The 15810-nt window shown below is 40.7% G+C and overlaps 1 protein-coding gene across 1 annotated transcript in view; it reads left to right on the top strand.

Moving 5' to 3' along the window:
* The window catches only part of ECHDC1 (enoyl CoA hydratase domain containing 1), a 31175-nt gene extending 19794 nt beyond the window's left edge, over positions 1–11381 (top strand). The window contains exon 5 of the mRNA XM_009083039.1: positions 10896–11381. Coding sequence (XP_009081287.1) covers positions 10896–11301 — 406 coding nt within the window. The 3' untranslated portion in view covers positions 11302–11381. The remainder of the gene's footprint in view (positions 1–10895) is intronic.
* The last annotated feature ends 4429 nt before the right edge of the window (positions 11382–15810 follow it).

Here is a 15810-nt window from a genome sequence, read left to right as displayed (position 1 = left end):
TAAGAGATTCTTTAATTTGGTCTGGGAGAATTTTGCTCTGTTTTCTTTGGTCTTGATAAGCATATATGATGAAAATAAAGATGTGGGAAACTGAAGTTATAAACACAGTCATACATGCTGCATGAGAGTGTGCACATAATTTAAAAATATTTTTTCTTTGAAAACAAGCTCCACTGTACTTCTTTTTTATTTCTAGATGAATACTGGCATCAGATTTGGTTAAAAATTTCAATTATCAAACATCTTTACCTCCAGGTGGTCTTTTATCATCAAAAAATTCAGTAAGATATCACTGGATCTTTTCTAATGGCATTTTTTGCTTTAGCCTAAAAGGCATATCTGTTGTTCAAAATATTTGCTTGAACAGAATCCAAATAGCTCTAGTTCCTTTTTTGGAACGAAAGGCTCATGTAACATTTCAGATTTCCAGCATGAGCAATGTTTTTGTGAGCATTATTTTGGCGTTCACTCACTTGCATATTGAGGCTTTGGCAGCCTGTAAAGAATAGCTAAAATCTGCTTCATGGGTAAGACCCAAGTGCTATGTCAAGATAAGAACTACTCTGAAGAGATTTGTATGGTAACAGAGGTTGCAGTGTACCTGGGACCCACTGACACCAGGATAATACAAGTAAAGTCATAGCTGGGAATTAGGAGAGTGTTAGTAAGACATTGGCCATTGGCAGGAGAGGAGAAATGCAGTGGTAGCCCATGGGTTGCTGTTGTACAGCTGTGGGGAGTAAGGAGGATCCAGGCACTACATCATGAACGACATGACTTCAGTCCTCTTTATGGCTCTGGGTGATTTGTGCCATTTTCAGGGCTTATACTACATGCTTCATGGGAAATATTGCTCCTTAGGAAAACTGTCTGCTTTATTCTCTTGGTTATATGTGTTCTTAACCTGTGGTCTGAGCCTTGTGTGTGTTCAAAAAGCCTCTGTAAAGCCACACTGCTCCTTCCCAGTGTGCGCAAGAAGGTTGTCAGACAGATCTGAGGCAGCATCCATGGATGCAGGACTCTGTGTAACTGGAAAAAGTCTATGTCTCTCTCACTTGGAAAAGGCCTTTTAATTTACTTTTTAAGCTGTTTTCTGGGACTACTCAGCTCACTTGAATGCTTAGGCACAAGTGGGGATGAGGGAATGGTGTGCAGCTCACACAGCTTTTATGTTGCATCACAGCTTGCAAAGGAGCCTCCTGATGCCTGTACACAGTGCTCAGTGATTCACATGGGGGTGGTGAAGGACTGCACCAAGCTCCCTGGCCAGCCCTCTCCCCATCCCCACAGCCCTCTGTGCAGTGCTGCCACCAGCACCCACAGCCCACCGTGGTGGGGGTGGCACTGTGGGCTGCAGGAACCCCCTGTGAGCATTGTATGTGGACCTAAAGAAGTATTATCATCATGGGAAATGGGGCAGATTTGCTTTGTGGTTTGGCCAAATAATTTTCTTTCCTGTCAGTTTATTGAAAAATGACTGGGGAGAGGAAGAAGAAAAAAAAGGCTCATCTTACATCTTTTAATACTGCTTGTGGAGTTTTAATCAGTCATGCTTTTTTGGGCCCTGGTTTCTTGCCCTGTGATCTGCCATCTAATTCAATTTTTTATTCCTGCTACAGAAAATGTCTGCAATTTCCAATATTCAGCTTCATTTATCCCTTTTAGAAGAAAAGTGGCTTTTTATGGCATGCTTTTCTCTCTCCAGCTTCTGTAAAGCCATGGGTGAGAAAGTGTCAAGCCTGAGGTAAAAAATTAGATTTTTAAACCCCTAATCCAGGTCTGCTGGGTGAGCCTCTATCTGTACTCAACTCCTGGGAGATTCTAGTCCAGAAAGACATTGGAAGTCTGTGTGGATGGCAGTCAGTATGACAGCAGACATCACCTGCAGGTGACTTTTGTGGAGCCCTACCTACCTTGTCTTGTTTGAGACTGCCCTATTCCCCTTGCAGGGTATTAGCACCAGCTTCTTTACCCATGTTTGTTTCTTTCTATAATTCTTCTCTCAGACTAACCCTCTTTCTGGTCCCATTCTAGCCCCCTCCTTTGAGCAGGAAAGTCCTTAAGAAATAAACCCTTTTTCATTTCTCTAGTTGTTCTTACACAGCCATGTCTGGACTGATTTTAGTCTGGGTCTTGCCAGGTCCCAGAGAGTGTGCTCTGCTGCTTTACCATGCTCCTTTGTGCTGCTGGTAGGCCTTTTCTTAATTTTCCGTGCAGACTTTGCTACTGTTAAGGTGCTCTTTTTTTTTGTTTGGCAGGGGTTGGGGAGGCATACAGTTTTCTGTATTTGCCTATTACAATTTAACTCCTGTTATCCAGGGGTTCTTTTTCTAGTAACAATATTATTTTTGTGTTTCTTCCCTGGAATGGTTTCCTTTGGAATTGGTAATCTTGTGGCCTCTTTGAGCTGATTCTGTTGCTTTTGAAGGCTCATTTTCCTTTGAATGTGCCAATGTTTGGGCAATAGATGGTGGAGTTATCCACGCCTTAAGCTCCTGTTTATTCTTGGAGACCATATTCCTCCTAAAATGGCTTCTGTCTCCTGAGCAGTTTCTGCTCTGATGTCCCTATGTTCCATCTCTGCCTCCAACTCTTCTCATTACTACATTTTCTATTTTTTAGATTCAAGACTCCACTTGTCAGAATTTTAACACCAACCAAATGTTTTGTGCCTTTAGATGCAACTTGACTTTGTCATTCTTTCTTTTGCATTTCATTTGACTCTGGGTGACATGAGAAAGCATGATAGACTCACGTTATAAATAGCTATTTTAAGGTCACCTTTGAAGAATGCATCTCTCATTGTTTATGTCCCTCTGCTCCTTTCTGGGAAGTGTCCTGGGGCTTCCCAGACAACTCAGGACATGAACTCTTGGTCAAGAAAATATACCTGTAATTAGGAGTCTATTTAATTTGATCTGATTTTGACACTGATCCTTAGGGTTCTATAAAATGCATTGGAAAATCTGACTGGAGGGCAGCAAAGGTAGATGTTAAAGGCAGCATGGGATGGGGAGACATGAGATATTTTTCTAGGCTACTTTATATAAAGTTTGATTCTTAGCTTTTGTTGTGTGGGGGGGGAAAATGGATGCACTGAGTGTTAGAAAATAATTCAGTAACTATAAATAAAAGCCCATATAATCTGTAATGCAGTTTGAAAAGAGCTGTGAGAAAAGAGAGCTCTCGTGTTGGTGAGATTTCTAAGGCTGGCATCAAGCCTACTCCTTTGACACTGAGTTTTAGAGCGTGCCTGGAACACTCTGTACTTGGGAGGATTGGTAGGATTTTTTTTTTTATTTTGGTCCTTGGGCATGGTTTTAATTTATTTAAATCTCAAGTAAAGAAGGGATATTTTGATTTGAATTGGTGGGGGTTTTGTAAATCACTGACAGGATTTGAGAGGGGTGACTTTCTGATGGATTTATTAAAATAGTAGCTGCACCTACTTCTTTCCATTGCACTCCTGTAGTAAAGGTTACAGATTAAAGCTGATAAACATGAAAGATCATTAATGTACACAGTCTTCTCTCATCCTATTGAAATTTGGGATTTCAGAGCAGCTTTGAGTAATTGTGTCTAAGACAAGCACAAGGCACAAGCACAATAGTTCCCCCAAACTATTTTTGAACCATTTTGTCTTTATTTTTATGTTCTTGAGTAGCTACCATTTAGTCATCTGTCAAGCGAGTATCAGTGACTAAAAGAATTTCAGAAAGAGCAAAGATTTGGGGGGAGTTTGCTTTTATGATGGCAGTCTGCACAGACTGTCACCACAAGCACATAGCACAAATCCTTAGTTTTATTGGTTTTCCTTTACTTTGGAAGTCTCACTTCGTGTTGTCACAGCTCTGAAGCACCAATTGCTGCAATATCTAATTGCCTTATTATTTCTCTGCATAGGGCAGAAACATGAGAAGCTTTCAGTGAGAGAGAAGATAGGGGAGAAGTGCAAGGGGAATTAATACCAACAAGCTGTGCTGGGAAAGCACATAAACAGTTGTGACTGGCCAATATTCACTGCATTGCTCCAGTTCAGAAATCTGCTAAATAGAATTAGCAATGAGTTATTGATTAAATGATTAATTTGGGCTTTTTGGTCCTATAAAGCCTATTCAATTAATCAGTTGGAGAGAAAAGTGAAATTATTACTAACTCTTCTTGGGATGAATCCACTTGTTACCATTTTCAGAGAACTATGGTGGGGTTTTTTGGTGATAGTGTAATAGGCTGAATTTCAGAAAAATCTTCAGCTGTTTTATCTAAATAATGCCTTTACAGACTGCGTATGTAATTATTTGATGGTATAGTGATAAAGAGACTGCTGAGACACTACACTGGATAGGCAGAGATGGATTAATTAGTCCCAGCTTGCTTTTTGGAGGAGGCTGTCTTATTCTTGAGGGTCTAATTCTAAAAGCATCTGTCACGAAAATTGGAGTAAGGACTGGAAACTGCTAATCAGAAACTTTGCTGACTGGCTAAATTATTTTAGTGTAATGCTGCATATTTCTTCTGCAGAATATTCTTTCCACAGTACCTTGCTGCTTCAAAATTCCTTTTTATTGCAAAAAAAGACAATGCAGTTGTTGTTTTAAGATGAGTTTCTGTAATAACCATGGAAGGCTTGTGTATTGGAATATTGAACAAGGCTTACACAAGATGAGTTGTCACTACCAGAACACAGTGTTGTCATGTAATTAACTATCGATATTTAGGTTTCCAGGTTAGGTCTCTGTGGGCATGAACTGCAGCCTTAACTTTAGTCAGTGCTCTTCATTTCAGGCTTTCTGTGGCTTTGTGAAAATGTCCAGGTCATATTCAGGTTATGTTTTCAGGCCTATACTCAGGAATGACTTCTGTGGTTAAAAAATTCTGGAGAAGGTGGGGATGAGTTTTGCAGCAAATTGCCAAGGAGCATTCATATATGTGGCCTCAATAATTTGTATCTTAATGCTAAGGAAGTTGTGTAGTTTCTTACATGTGCTTTAACATCTGCCTGTCTGTGGTGGGGAGAATAGGTTTTAGACATACTGAATGGGAAGGTACATGATATCTGGTGTATCTTTCTGACTCTAAGATTTGGAATGCAGATAATGGAGGTGCATAGAGCACTAGGTGCATGTTAAACCTTGAAGGTCTGCATGCCATGCTAAAGAAAACAGGCAGAAGGGATGAGCCTAGAGGATTCCAAACCTCATTATATGCTATGCGAACCATCCAAGATAGTGTGAAGTTTCAGCAGTCCTTGACTGCTTATGTGATGGTCCTTGCCCATGCTTCAGGCTAACAGCCTTTGCAGTACCAATCCATTGCTCCTTATTGTCTAGCTTTCAGGGTTGCCACTTTCCTGTGGCATGATCCCTTAACATCCCTGCCTGAGTCAAGGAACTGAAGCTACAGAATTGTCTGGCTGTGTTTGCAGCAAAGGTGACATCTCCCTCTTACAGAATTGCTTTCATATCCAACTAACCACTTCTACCTTATCTGAACAGTTGCTGCATTTCAGCCATCCACTTTAAAGCTGCTTTTTTTCTCTCTCTTTTTTTCCCTTACAAAGCTTAGTATGCTGCCTAGAAAATACTAGTCAATTTATGTGATGCTCTGAACCAACCTAAAATAAAGGACTTCTCTTTAATTAGAAATCAGAGTTTTTGTTGTACAGATAAAGGAACAGGTAGTATATTTCTTACTCTGATGCTACAGATTCAACAATCACAACTCTCCCTTGCTTTGTTTTAACTTTTTGTAACAGTTTTGTTGACTACAACGTCCCTCCTACTGCATGTGTTCAGCAGCACTTTGTGTGGAAAAGCAGCACTTTACTTTTGGTGGGTTTTGCATGCATCAGCAAGAGAAGGAAGATCAGATTACAGATACTACCTGTGTAACTCAATCTGCTGCCTGAGTTACAGCAGTTGCTGCAAGAACCAATACTGAGATCTCCTGTGTCCACTGGGATGCTGTGGAAGCATAAGGAAGAGGGAGTGAGACTATGAGGTGCAATTTGCTCATGAAGTGATGGGACAAGGATTGTATTTGTAGTGTTGAGAAGGTACAGTTGGAAAACAGGGAAGAAGTGGACTGGCTTTCTTGCTCACTTAAGGCCCAGCATGCATTTGAGAGCTGCTGCTGCTGCAATTGTCCTGGTAGCACTCACCAAGCAAAGTTAAAAGATCCTAAACTGGTTACACACAGGTTTTTGTCCATTTGCCAGCAAGACCATCAGATTTTCATTTCCACCTGGCAAAGTAAGTTCCATTTGCATGATAAACACCATCTGCAGATAATGTTATACCTGAGTTCTTAACGAATTCTTGAACTTGCACTCCCCAGCAGTGTGTATTTAAAAAAGCTGTTTTGGCCATGTGTCAGCCTGGCACTGCTGCTACTTAATTTATCAAGATTTAATTAAGCTGATGACATACTGATGAATGTATTGAAAGACATACATGTTGAGGAAAGTGTATGGCAGCATTGTACATCAAATTTATTTTTCTATTCTTTGCTGGTTTGACACTTGATAACCTTCTTTCTGTTACCATTCTTGTGGTGGGGTTCTTTTTTCTTTCCCTGTGCCTAAAATAGTTGCATGTGTGGTTTGGATGGTTGGTTGAAAGCCTTTGATATCAGCACTGTATTCTTGCTGTCTTTGCTGAGTAATGACAGCCAAAATACATGTGTGGCTGACCACAGCCATTACTTTTCATGTGTCTGGATCTGCATCTATGTTTTGCAAAATATCTAGTTCTATTTGAAGATTTCTTATTATTACTATGACTGTTGCTCCACAGCATGGTGAAATCATGGATGTCTTTTATTGTATCCCAAGGCCTTTGACTCTTCTTTTTGGAGAGTCTCCACTTTGTGTTGGTCCAGTCACCTGTAGATAGATGTTACCAAAATTTATAGAAAAAGGTAGCAGATATGGTGAGGGAACTTAATTTAACCCAAGAAGTTAAGCTTTGTTTATTATTTATGTTGATTAGTGGTTTGAGAGCAGGAGGCCAAAGTATTTGTGGGGGAGATAAAAGTCATCTCCTGCAGTTCTGGCTGGCTTCTCTTGGTATAACTATGGCTGAGAACCAGGTGCTGCAGCTCTGTGTGATTCTGGCTGCCTTCCCCCATGGTGTGCCAGTCTCATGCCAGCTACAGGGACCGGATCGGAATTCAGGAGCTGTGTCCTTATGTGACACTTGGAGTCAAACAGGGATGGTAACAAAATCCAGGTTGCTGACAACACGTTTAGTGTTTTAGGAATCCTTTTTTCTATCATGGGTTTCAACAGCATAGTTGTAGGAGCTTTTAAAATGTGTGAAATGGAGGGTGGTATTTGTCCCTCCCTAGTAAACTTGGCTAGTGCCTTTGCCTTGTCAGAATGCTCTATATATGAGTCAAAGTCCAGGAAATGATGGGGCAAGGGCCAGCACAGATCTTAATGTAATCTTAATTGTACCCAGGAATTATGATTATACCCATTGGAAAAGTTCGGTAACATGAGGATTTATAAAAAGCAGAAAAATTGAGAAAATGCATTTTTGTTTGCATTTTCAGCCTTTATTGTGTATGCTCTGGCTTCAGGTAGGTGGGAAATAGCAAAGAAAAGCATAGCTGTTAGCTCACAGCAAGGGCCACCTTTGGGGAAAGAACTGTATCTTTTTAAGGGTGGGATTTGCTAGGCTGCATTGTTAATGACAGGCAAGGTTTTCTTCTCACGTGTGTTGCCAGTGATGTGATGAGATGCGATGTGACAGTTGGTAGTTTGTGGGCACAATGAGATGTCACAGAATGAAGGAATCCTCAGATCAAAGGGGGAGGATTTGTAACATTTAGTGCAGCTGAGAACATTTTAAAATGTACAGCAGGAACATTTGCTGTAGCTCGTTTGCTTTAGATGACTAATGCAAAATTGGATGTGGCCCATGGTGGCTGTGCTTTCTTCCTAGGGGGGTTGTAGTGCTTGTAACATGGAAATAAAATGTTCTTAAAGAAGGTTTCAGCTGCACTTTGGTGCTTAAATTACCTTAACCTCTTGTTTCCAATTCAAGTTTTGAAAATTTTGCTGCCTTTTGCATTTCTGAAGGATGTTTCTCTGCTTGTAAGGTCTTCAGTCATTTTATGTATTAATTATATTGAATAAATATTTTTTCAGTACTGTCATACAACAGATTTTCTTTTATTAGGGCAGAGAAAGCATGTATCTAGGAGTCTAGTGATATGACCTTCCCCTGGGACACATGAGACCCAGATTTTAATTCCCTTGACCTAGAAGATAAGAACAGGCATACTGAGTCAAATCAGGGTTAATTTTGTATTCATCTACTATTCTGTCTCAGGCAGGGCCTGTACTAGGTGAATAAGGTATAAACAGCTCATGAATACTACTTTGCTCTTTCCAGCTTTTTAATGTCTGCCTCTTTATGTTTAGTAATGCTTGATGTACTTTTCTTACATAAATTCTTTTAATGGGAGATCAGATCTGTCATGTCTCAGAAGGTAGACTCAATTCCTTTCAGACAATAGAAAGGGAAATATTTATGTGAGGCTGCAGCTGGTGATGTTCAGAAGCTGATCCCTGCCTGGCTTGGCAGCTGCATACACCTCTTAGACATGAGCTCAGGTCTCCATTGCTTCCTTAAGCATGGAGACTGGAAGTCAGTGGTATACCTAACAGAAAATGTGATGAGTGGTTTCTGTAACAAATAGTGTGACTTCAGGAGAGGATTCATAATTGAAAAGTCTGAAAAACCACAGATCCTTTTCTTAAGCCTGAAGGCAGTCCAAGACTGCTGTTACACCTTCTACTGCTTGTGTCAGTATTTTCTGGGGAGCTTGTTCAAAGGAGCATTGGAGGGAGAGGTGAATCCAAATGAGATCCTGGAAAGCTGCAGCCTCACAGTCTCTCTATAGATTAAGCTGTCAGTCGTTTATTTTCCTTTCATTGTGTTTGGTTCTCAGAGGGAGGTGAAGGCTCTGCAGGGAAACAGAGCCTTTCCCACATATTAAATGTTTTCAACTTTTTCCTTCTTGGTGCTGACGGATTGGCTGTGCTTCTAATGTAAAATTTTACTTTCCACGCTAACTTCAGAGAGCATTGACATGACTCCCCAGATGAGGCCTTACACTGCCCTCAGGATGTTCATGGAATTGCCTGTCCTCAAGGTCTGAACCCAGGTGTCTGGGACAGTCTCAGATTGAATATACTAGTGCAATATTGCCTCACTGACCTGTGGTGGCTGTCCCATGAGACTGCCTACAGGTTGTCTAGCATCAGATGCCCAACTGCATATGACCACTTCTTTTTTTAATGTTTCACATTATGTAGCACAGCTAGAATTAAACCCTTAATAATGTTTTCATTATTGCTTTCCCAGTGGACACTGAGTGTCAGCAAATTGCAGAGGAAGCTGAGACAGAAAAGGAGTATTGGAAGACTTGCAGAGTCTTCCTTTTGGAGAGGAGAGACCTGAGCTCCCTGGGATTTGCTGGGTTTGGGAAGCACTAGCTAAAGCTAAAAGCCTTTCCTCCCCTGCAACACTCTGCTCTCTTCCTTTTGTCACACAACCTTCCTCCGCTATCTCTACAAAAAGGCTTTCATGCAATCTGGCCCGTCAGCTGTTGCCTTTGTGCATTGTGCTGGGTCTGGGATAAAGCATAAGCTCTTCAGCTCTGATGCTGTACAGTGTGGTGTCAATGCTGATGGTGCTCTGGTTAAGAACAAAGCAACCAAGCAAACTCACAATTAACAATAACTAAGCAGATTTGAGAACAGTAAGTTCCTAGAAGTCATTGCATTTTTAAAGGTTTTCCTTCTCTTTCCCCTTTCAAAGCTGTTCACCTTGGTATTTTCACTATGGAAAACAGACTTGTGTGTAGATCTCAGTATTACAAGATTTGTCTTCAGAAAGCCAATTAGTGCTTGCAGTAGAAGCTAGTCTACTTCACAAGTGTAATTTCCATCCTTTGTCTTAGAAACAGCAGCAAGCAGCCACACTGCAGAACATCACCTTAAGAAAGAGCAGGTCCTGGTCTGTTTCTGTACATCTTTTCTATATGTTTCTATTTCTAGAGATTTTTTTCCACTAACCTAACGTGTGTCAGTGTGACCACTATGTGAAGACAGAACAATCTGCTGCAGCAGAGCTCCTCCAGGGAGATATCTTAATCAGGCCTAAGATGAGTCCTTAAGTAAAGGAGGTGAGAAACTGTAGAAAAGAAGCAAAGATGAGAAATCTTTGAAAAGAGGAACGTGACTCTGCCTTGTAGAGGGGAGCAATTCCATTACATGCTGCAAGCATAAGTAGAAGGTTCTGTTATACATTGTGAGCCATAAGTTGAGCATCCATCTCAATTTCCTTTGCTGTAGTGAGCAGTTAGAAATCATATTCACATGGATCCTCTAAAATATGGGACAAAAAACCCCCACCTGTGCTGTAATCAAGCACCAGGGTGCTGAGAGAACCTCCCTAGTACAGATTAGTACTAAGACAATGATCCATCCTCTTGAGAAATGTTTTGTACATTAGCTTGCTTGGTTTTCAACCAGTACTCTTGTTTTAGGCATGACTTAAGAAGTCTATCAGCACTGTGAATAAATGTAACGTCCTCCATCTGCAATTCTGTTTTCAGCACATTGTAGAACTGGCTACAGGTATCAGTGTGGGCACTAAGTATCTTTACTTGTGGCAATCTGTGTTTCTCGTTTTGATGCAGTTAAGGCACTGTGTGATGTAAAAATTAAAATACTCCAGCTCTGGCTGTAATGAGCACACTGTCAAGTTGTATCAGCCTTTGGAAGCAGAGGGGAGGAAAAAAGTAGAAAATTAAGCGCCGTGAAACTGAAAACAAAAGTCGATGCATGGATTGACCTCTGTGTGTTTGTTCTTCATTGACAGGTTGATGACGCCTGGAAGTGAAATTCGTTTTGTCCACAAGCACATGGGTCTGGTGCCAGGCTGGGGAGGAGCTGCGCGGCTGGTGCGGATCGTCGGCAGTGGGGCAGCCCTGCAGCTGCTGAGTGGGGCTGTACGGGTGGGCCCTGAGAAGGCTTTGCACCTGGGGTTCTCCCAGGGGACACTGTCCACTGCAGATGAAACCAAAGCATTAGAAGAAGCCCGAGCCTGGCTGAGTCAGTACACAGAGGGTCCAACCAGTGTGATCCGGGCTGTGAAAAAGGTGGTGACAGCAGGAAGAGAGCTTCCACTGGAAGCTGCCCTAAGGACAGAGAAGGACATTTTTGGAACTGTATGGGGTGGGCCTGCCAATCTGGAGGCCTTGGTTAGAAGACCAAAACATAAATGACCACCAGTGCATAAGAAATGTTCTTGACCTCTTTGCAAATAAAGCTTTCACTAAAACAGACATGAAAGTGAATCCTTTAAGGACTTGTTCATTTAAACTGGCATTAAAATTCCGGCCATTCACATCAGGCAGACATATTTGGTGTGCAACCAGAGAAATCCCTGGCAGATTCCTTACTGTCCCAATCAGCCACTGAATGGAGATAGTGAAATTAGTATGTAAAGGTAAATACTGTGCTGAGAAGAACTATAATTCTTTTGGAATGAGGCTGAAGATTATTTTCTTCGGAGTAAATTTGGTTTTCTAAATGGTATGAAAATGAATTACTTGAAAGTTATGAAGTTTATTTATTTGCAAAACAGGTCCATCTAAAGCTGCAAAATATGAGTTCCTCAACTTGAGACCAGTGTCTTTAAGCTGCTTGGGAGGGATGATAACAGGTGAGAGGATAGTTTTTATTTTTTCATCTTTAGTCAGTTCTTCATATAACTGCTGAGAAAGTATCCAAGGATACTTCAGTTTTAATGGTGCTTTTACAGGAGAAGCTTTAACTTACTGAGGAGCTTCTAGCCCTCATTCATGGGCACTGATTCAGGTTTTTAAAATGCATTAAGTATCTCCTCACTGCTCAAGGCATCAACTACCTGCACGTGCATCTGCACATTCCCATATCCTGGACATGTGCAAGGCTGCTGACCTGGTTCTTTACATAGAAACTCTTTGGTCTTGGAAGGCTATGATGTATTGTGACCCCAAATGAGATGTCCTTAACTGACTGGGTAGTCTGAGTATTTCAGCATTCTGTAAGACTTGTGTGTGGATATGCCTATGTCTTTCTTCAGAGCATTTTTACTGGTAGGGCATATTTGGGCTGACCAGGTTTGGAACTCAGTCTCCACTTCATGCTAGTGACTGTGCAAGTAGTTAGGTAACTCAGTGGGGAGGGTTTTCCCTTTAGAAATTAGAAACTGACAAGGAGTCCCTGCTTTGGCAGATGATTCTTAAAACATCTGTGAGAACAAAACCATGCAGATATATCCATGACTGAGAATTTCCAGTACTGTTGGTTAGGATGCACTTGTCTCTAAATCCAGTAGGGACTGAGATCTGTGCCCAGAATCTAAATACTCCAAGGGACCATGTTAAGGAGGAAACTTTGGGCTGTGTGCCACTGATATGCATTCTTGCTCTGACCAGGCATAACTAGCTCTAGATCATGGAACAAGCTCCCTTAGGAAAAGAAGGCAATTTCTTGGATGGAAATCCATGTTATGATTTCTTACACTGTGGCAGAATTGCCCAGTTTTAGACAGTAAGGTAACTGTACATATGTTTGAGGATTTGGGGACAAATCAATGATGGGAAATAGGCTTGGATTGCCTCTTAAGATTCTGCAGGTTCCGAGCAGATGCTGTGATCTGCTGGGGATGTTTTACTATATGGTTTTCACAGCAAGGAGTATGTATAGCCTGAAGCAACCAAGAGAACTGCTGAAGAAAGGGATGTCTTTTGAGCTGGCACCTCAGGGGGGGATAAGGAAATTGCCTTCACCCTGTTGATCCTGTATCTTTGCCTTAATATCTGAAGCCCGGATGGAGAAAGATTTCAAATCTTTCTTCCCTAAATATAAAGTTCAATTTTTACTACCAGGTTAGAGAAGAGACAGGAATGAGAACATGGGGAGATAGTAGTGTCCTGGTTTGTGCCTCTTTCCCCCCTGTCCCTTTTAATCCAATAGCTCAGTTGTTAGTCCCCTGGATTTACAACTAACTGGATTCTTTCCTGTGTCCTAAAGGACTTCAAACCTGTTAATTCTCAAGTATGGATATTTTAATGTAGTCAGGCAGCACTTGACTGTTTAGTAATGAAGCTGTTCTTCTTTTCATGAAGTTCCTCGAGACTCATGAGGGATTCCAAACTGAATGTTCAAAGCACACTCCAGTCCATACTCATCCAGCTTTATGAAGCAACAGCACATCACATCGTTGTGAACAAAAAAAAGGAGGTGCTTTAAAGGGCAACTGGTTATGTCTTTGCTAGTAGCAAGAATAAATTTGCCATTACTAATACTGTAATGTTTTTAAAATGGGTGTGAAAATTGCTTAGAATCTGAGCAAGACCCTTGAATATTTTTTTCTTTATTGTATTAGGCTCATTAGTGTACTCTGTGTACTGGATGATACAAAATTTGAAAGGGAGGAAATGGTAGCAAAAAACCAGAATCTGGTGTACTTCATGTTTTGAACTAGATCTGTGCTTCCAGTAAGTGAAACTTGGTATGTACACTGATTGGAGATCTCTTTCCATTTTGATTTGTAGACAATGAGCTTAAGTCACATTTCAGCAAATGCATTTCCCCAGCACCCTCTCCAATTTGTACCAAAGGCCAATGTTTGCTTCTAAGAAAACAGGACAAATAATTAACTAGTAAAGAGTAAGACACTTTCAGAAAAGTTTATAGAAACTCATTTTGTTGGTATCATAAACAGACTAAACATAGGTACAGGATCATGACATGTTTTGATCAAGAATTTTGTGGATAGTCTAATGCCATATTCTCTAGTTTAGTTTCTATTTTGAAAGCAAGTACAGTCCTCCATATGAAAACCAGCCTAACTAAATTACCACAAGTGCTAGGATGAGTGAGATGAAGTGGAATCCCATTTTACCCATTTGAAACCTAAATGCCTTATTACATTGAATACTTGCTTGTCATGTTAAAGTGACAAATACCTGTAAGCAGCAGCTGATAAGCATGTGTATTGTCTTTACAGTTATTAAAGACTACAAACTTCATCTCATGTTTTCTTCCCCTTCAGAAATGGCTTAAAAACAAGCAAGCATCAATGCATGAAATGAATTAGAAACATGAAAATTGATAGTCCCAGTCTCCTAATTAAATGGCATGCTAGCTCCTGGACTTCCTAGGGGCGACTTTGCCAGCTTCCTCCTAAGCAAACGAAGTTTCCTATTCCATTGTGAAATGTCCATCTTGCTCTTCCCTCTGTGTACTGGGACAGTCTGAGTGCTGAATAGGGCTGTGCATTCTGCACCAAGCATTTAAAGGTTGGATGTTGGAGATCACTTTTTGCACTATAAATACTTTTATTTGCTGCTGATAGAAATACACTTACCAAATGGTCAATCTAGACAAGCTAGGTATTCTTGCAGAACGCTTGGCTCACTGTCTGGTTTTGTTGGGGTTTTTTTTACCGTAATATAGGATTCCTGGTTGTTTGTTCTGGAAATGAAGAGATGCTGTAGATTTTATAGTCTTTAAATTTCCTTCTGCTCCACTGTGCATTTCTCTAGCTATGCTGTGCAAGTTCAAAATCACTTAATGCATGGAATTAGAGAAAACCACATAATGCTGTGTGGCTGTGGCTTTCCTAAAATTGACAGAGAACACGTCTCCTACTGAAGGTAATGGTTTAAATATAAGATGGGAATTGCCAGTTACTACTTTTTCCTAGCTTGATCTGGGGAGTGCATTTGCCACTCTGATGACTGGATATTAAGCTCTCACCAGCCTTACTTTTAACTAATTTTAGTACTACACAGCTGCAGTTAGCCAGTAGGAGCCAAAAGCAGCATCATGGGTGTTGGGCTGAGCAGATTTCTGCCTATCTACTTTGGTCAAAACCCTCAAGGATAATCACTTATAAAATGATTTGTAGACTGTTTGGTCTGAAAATCCTGAAATTAAGTAGTGAGGCAAGTTCTTGTATTTTCCTTCTTGCTTTCTTCAACACATGAAGACAACACATGAACAGCCCTCACATGAAGTGAAATGTGTATATAGCAGGTGTGTTCTTACTGAACGCTTTTGCAGCACAAAGTCAGACTTTGATTAGAGCCACTGTATGCTAACTTAGAACAGAGAAATAAGACAGCTAGCAACTAACAGAGAAAACTTTCCATCCTGCTTCCTTCTGAAGTCCATGTTGCTGGCTTATTTCCTTATGGAACTGGAAGATGACCGTAAAAATCTGTGATCAAGAGCATCTATTCCTAGCTGAGAAAGAAGGAAATCTTCCTTACTCCATCCTCATCTCCTCTGCATTTTCCTTTCTTCACTGACCCACTGATCCCACCTGTAGGCTGAGGAAACAAACTAGAGGGCTGGCACAGTTTTCCGAGATTAGACTTGTCAGCCATCACGACACCAAGGAAAACACTTTAGAAGTTTAAATCTACCATTTCTAAAAATTAGCCCTTTTAATTCCCTTCAAATAGTTGTTTGCCTAAAGCAACTTTTGTCATAAGATCTGTAGTACCTATGTATCAGCTATTGTCCCTGTCTATTCAGCAATACATACACTAAGAACTGGAGTTTAGTTAGCTTTATTCTAAAGATTGAATCCAGAATCAACTAATGCTGTTTCTCAGGTTGAAAAAAATGCAGAACTGCCATAGACAGAAAAGACAAGCTGTGCTTTTCAAGATCTGGCTTCATTCTCTGATACGCACCAGTCAGTTTGTAGAAATGCATCTCCTAGATTGCTAATA

Source organism: Acanthisitta chloris, unplaced genomic scaffold (assembly GCF_000695815.1).
Source record: "Acanthisitta chloris isolate BGI_N310 unplaced genomic scaffold, ASM69581v1 scaffold18859, whole genome shotgun sequence".
NCBI classification, from domain to species: domain Eukaryota; kingdom Metazoa; phylum Chordata; class Aves; order Passeriformes; family Acanthisittidae; genus Acanthisitta; species Acanthisitta chloris.
The sequence above is the reverse complement of the archived record's forward strand: the minus strand, read 5'-3'. Positions and strand labels throughout refer to the sequence as shown.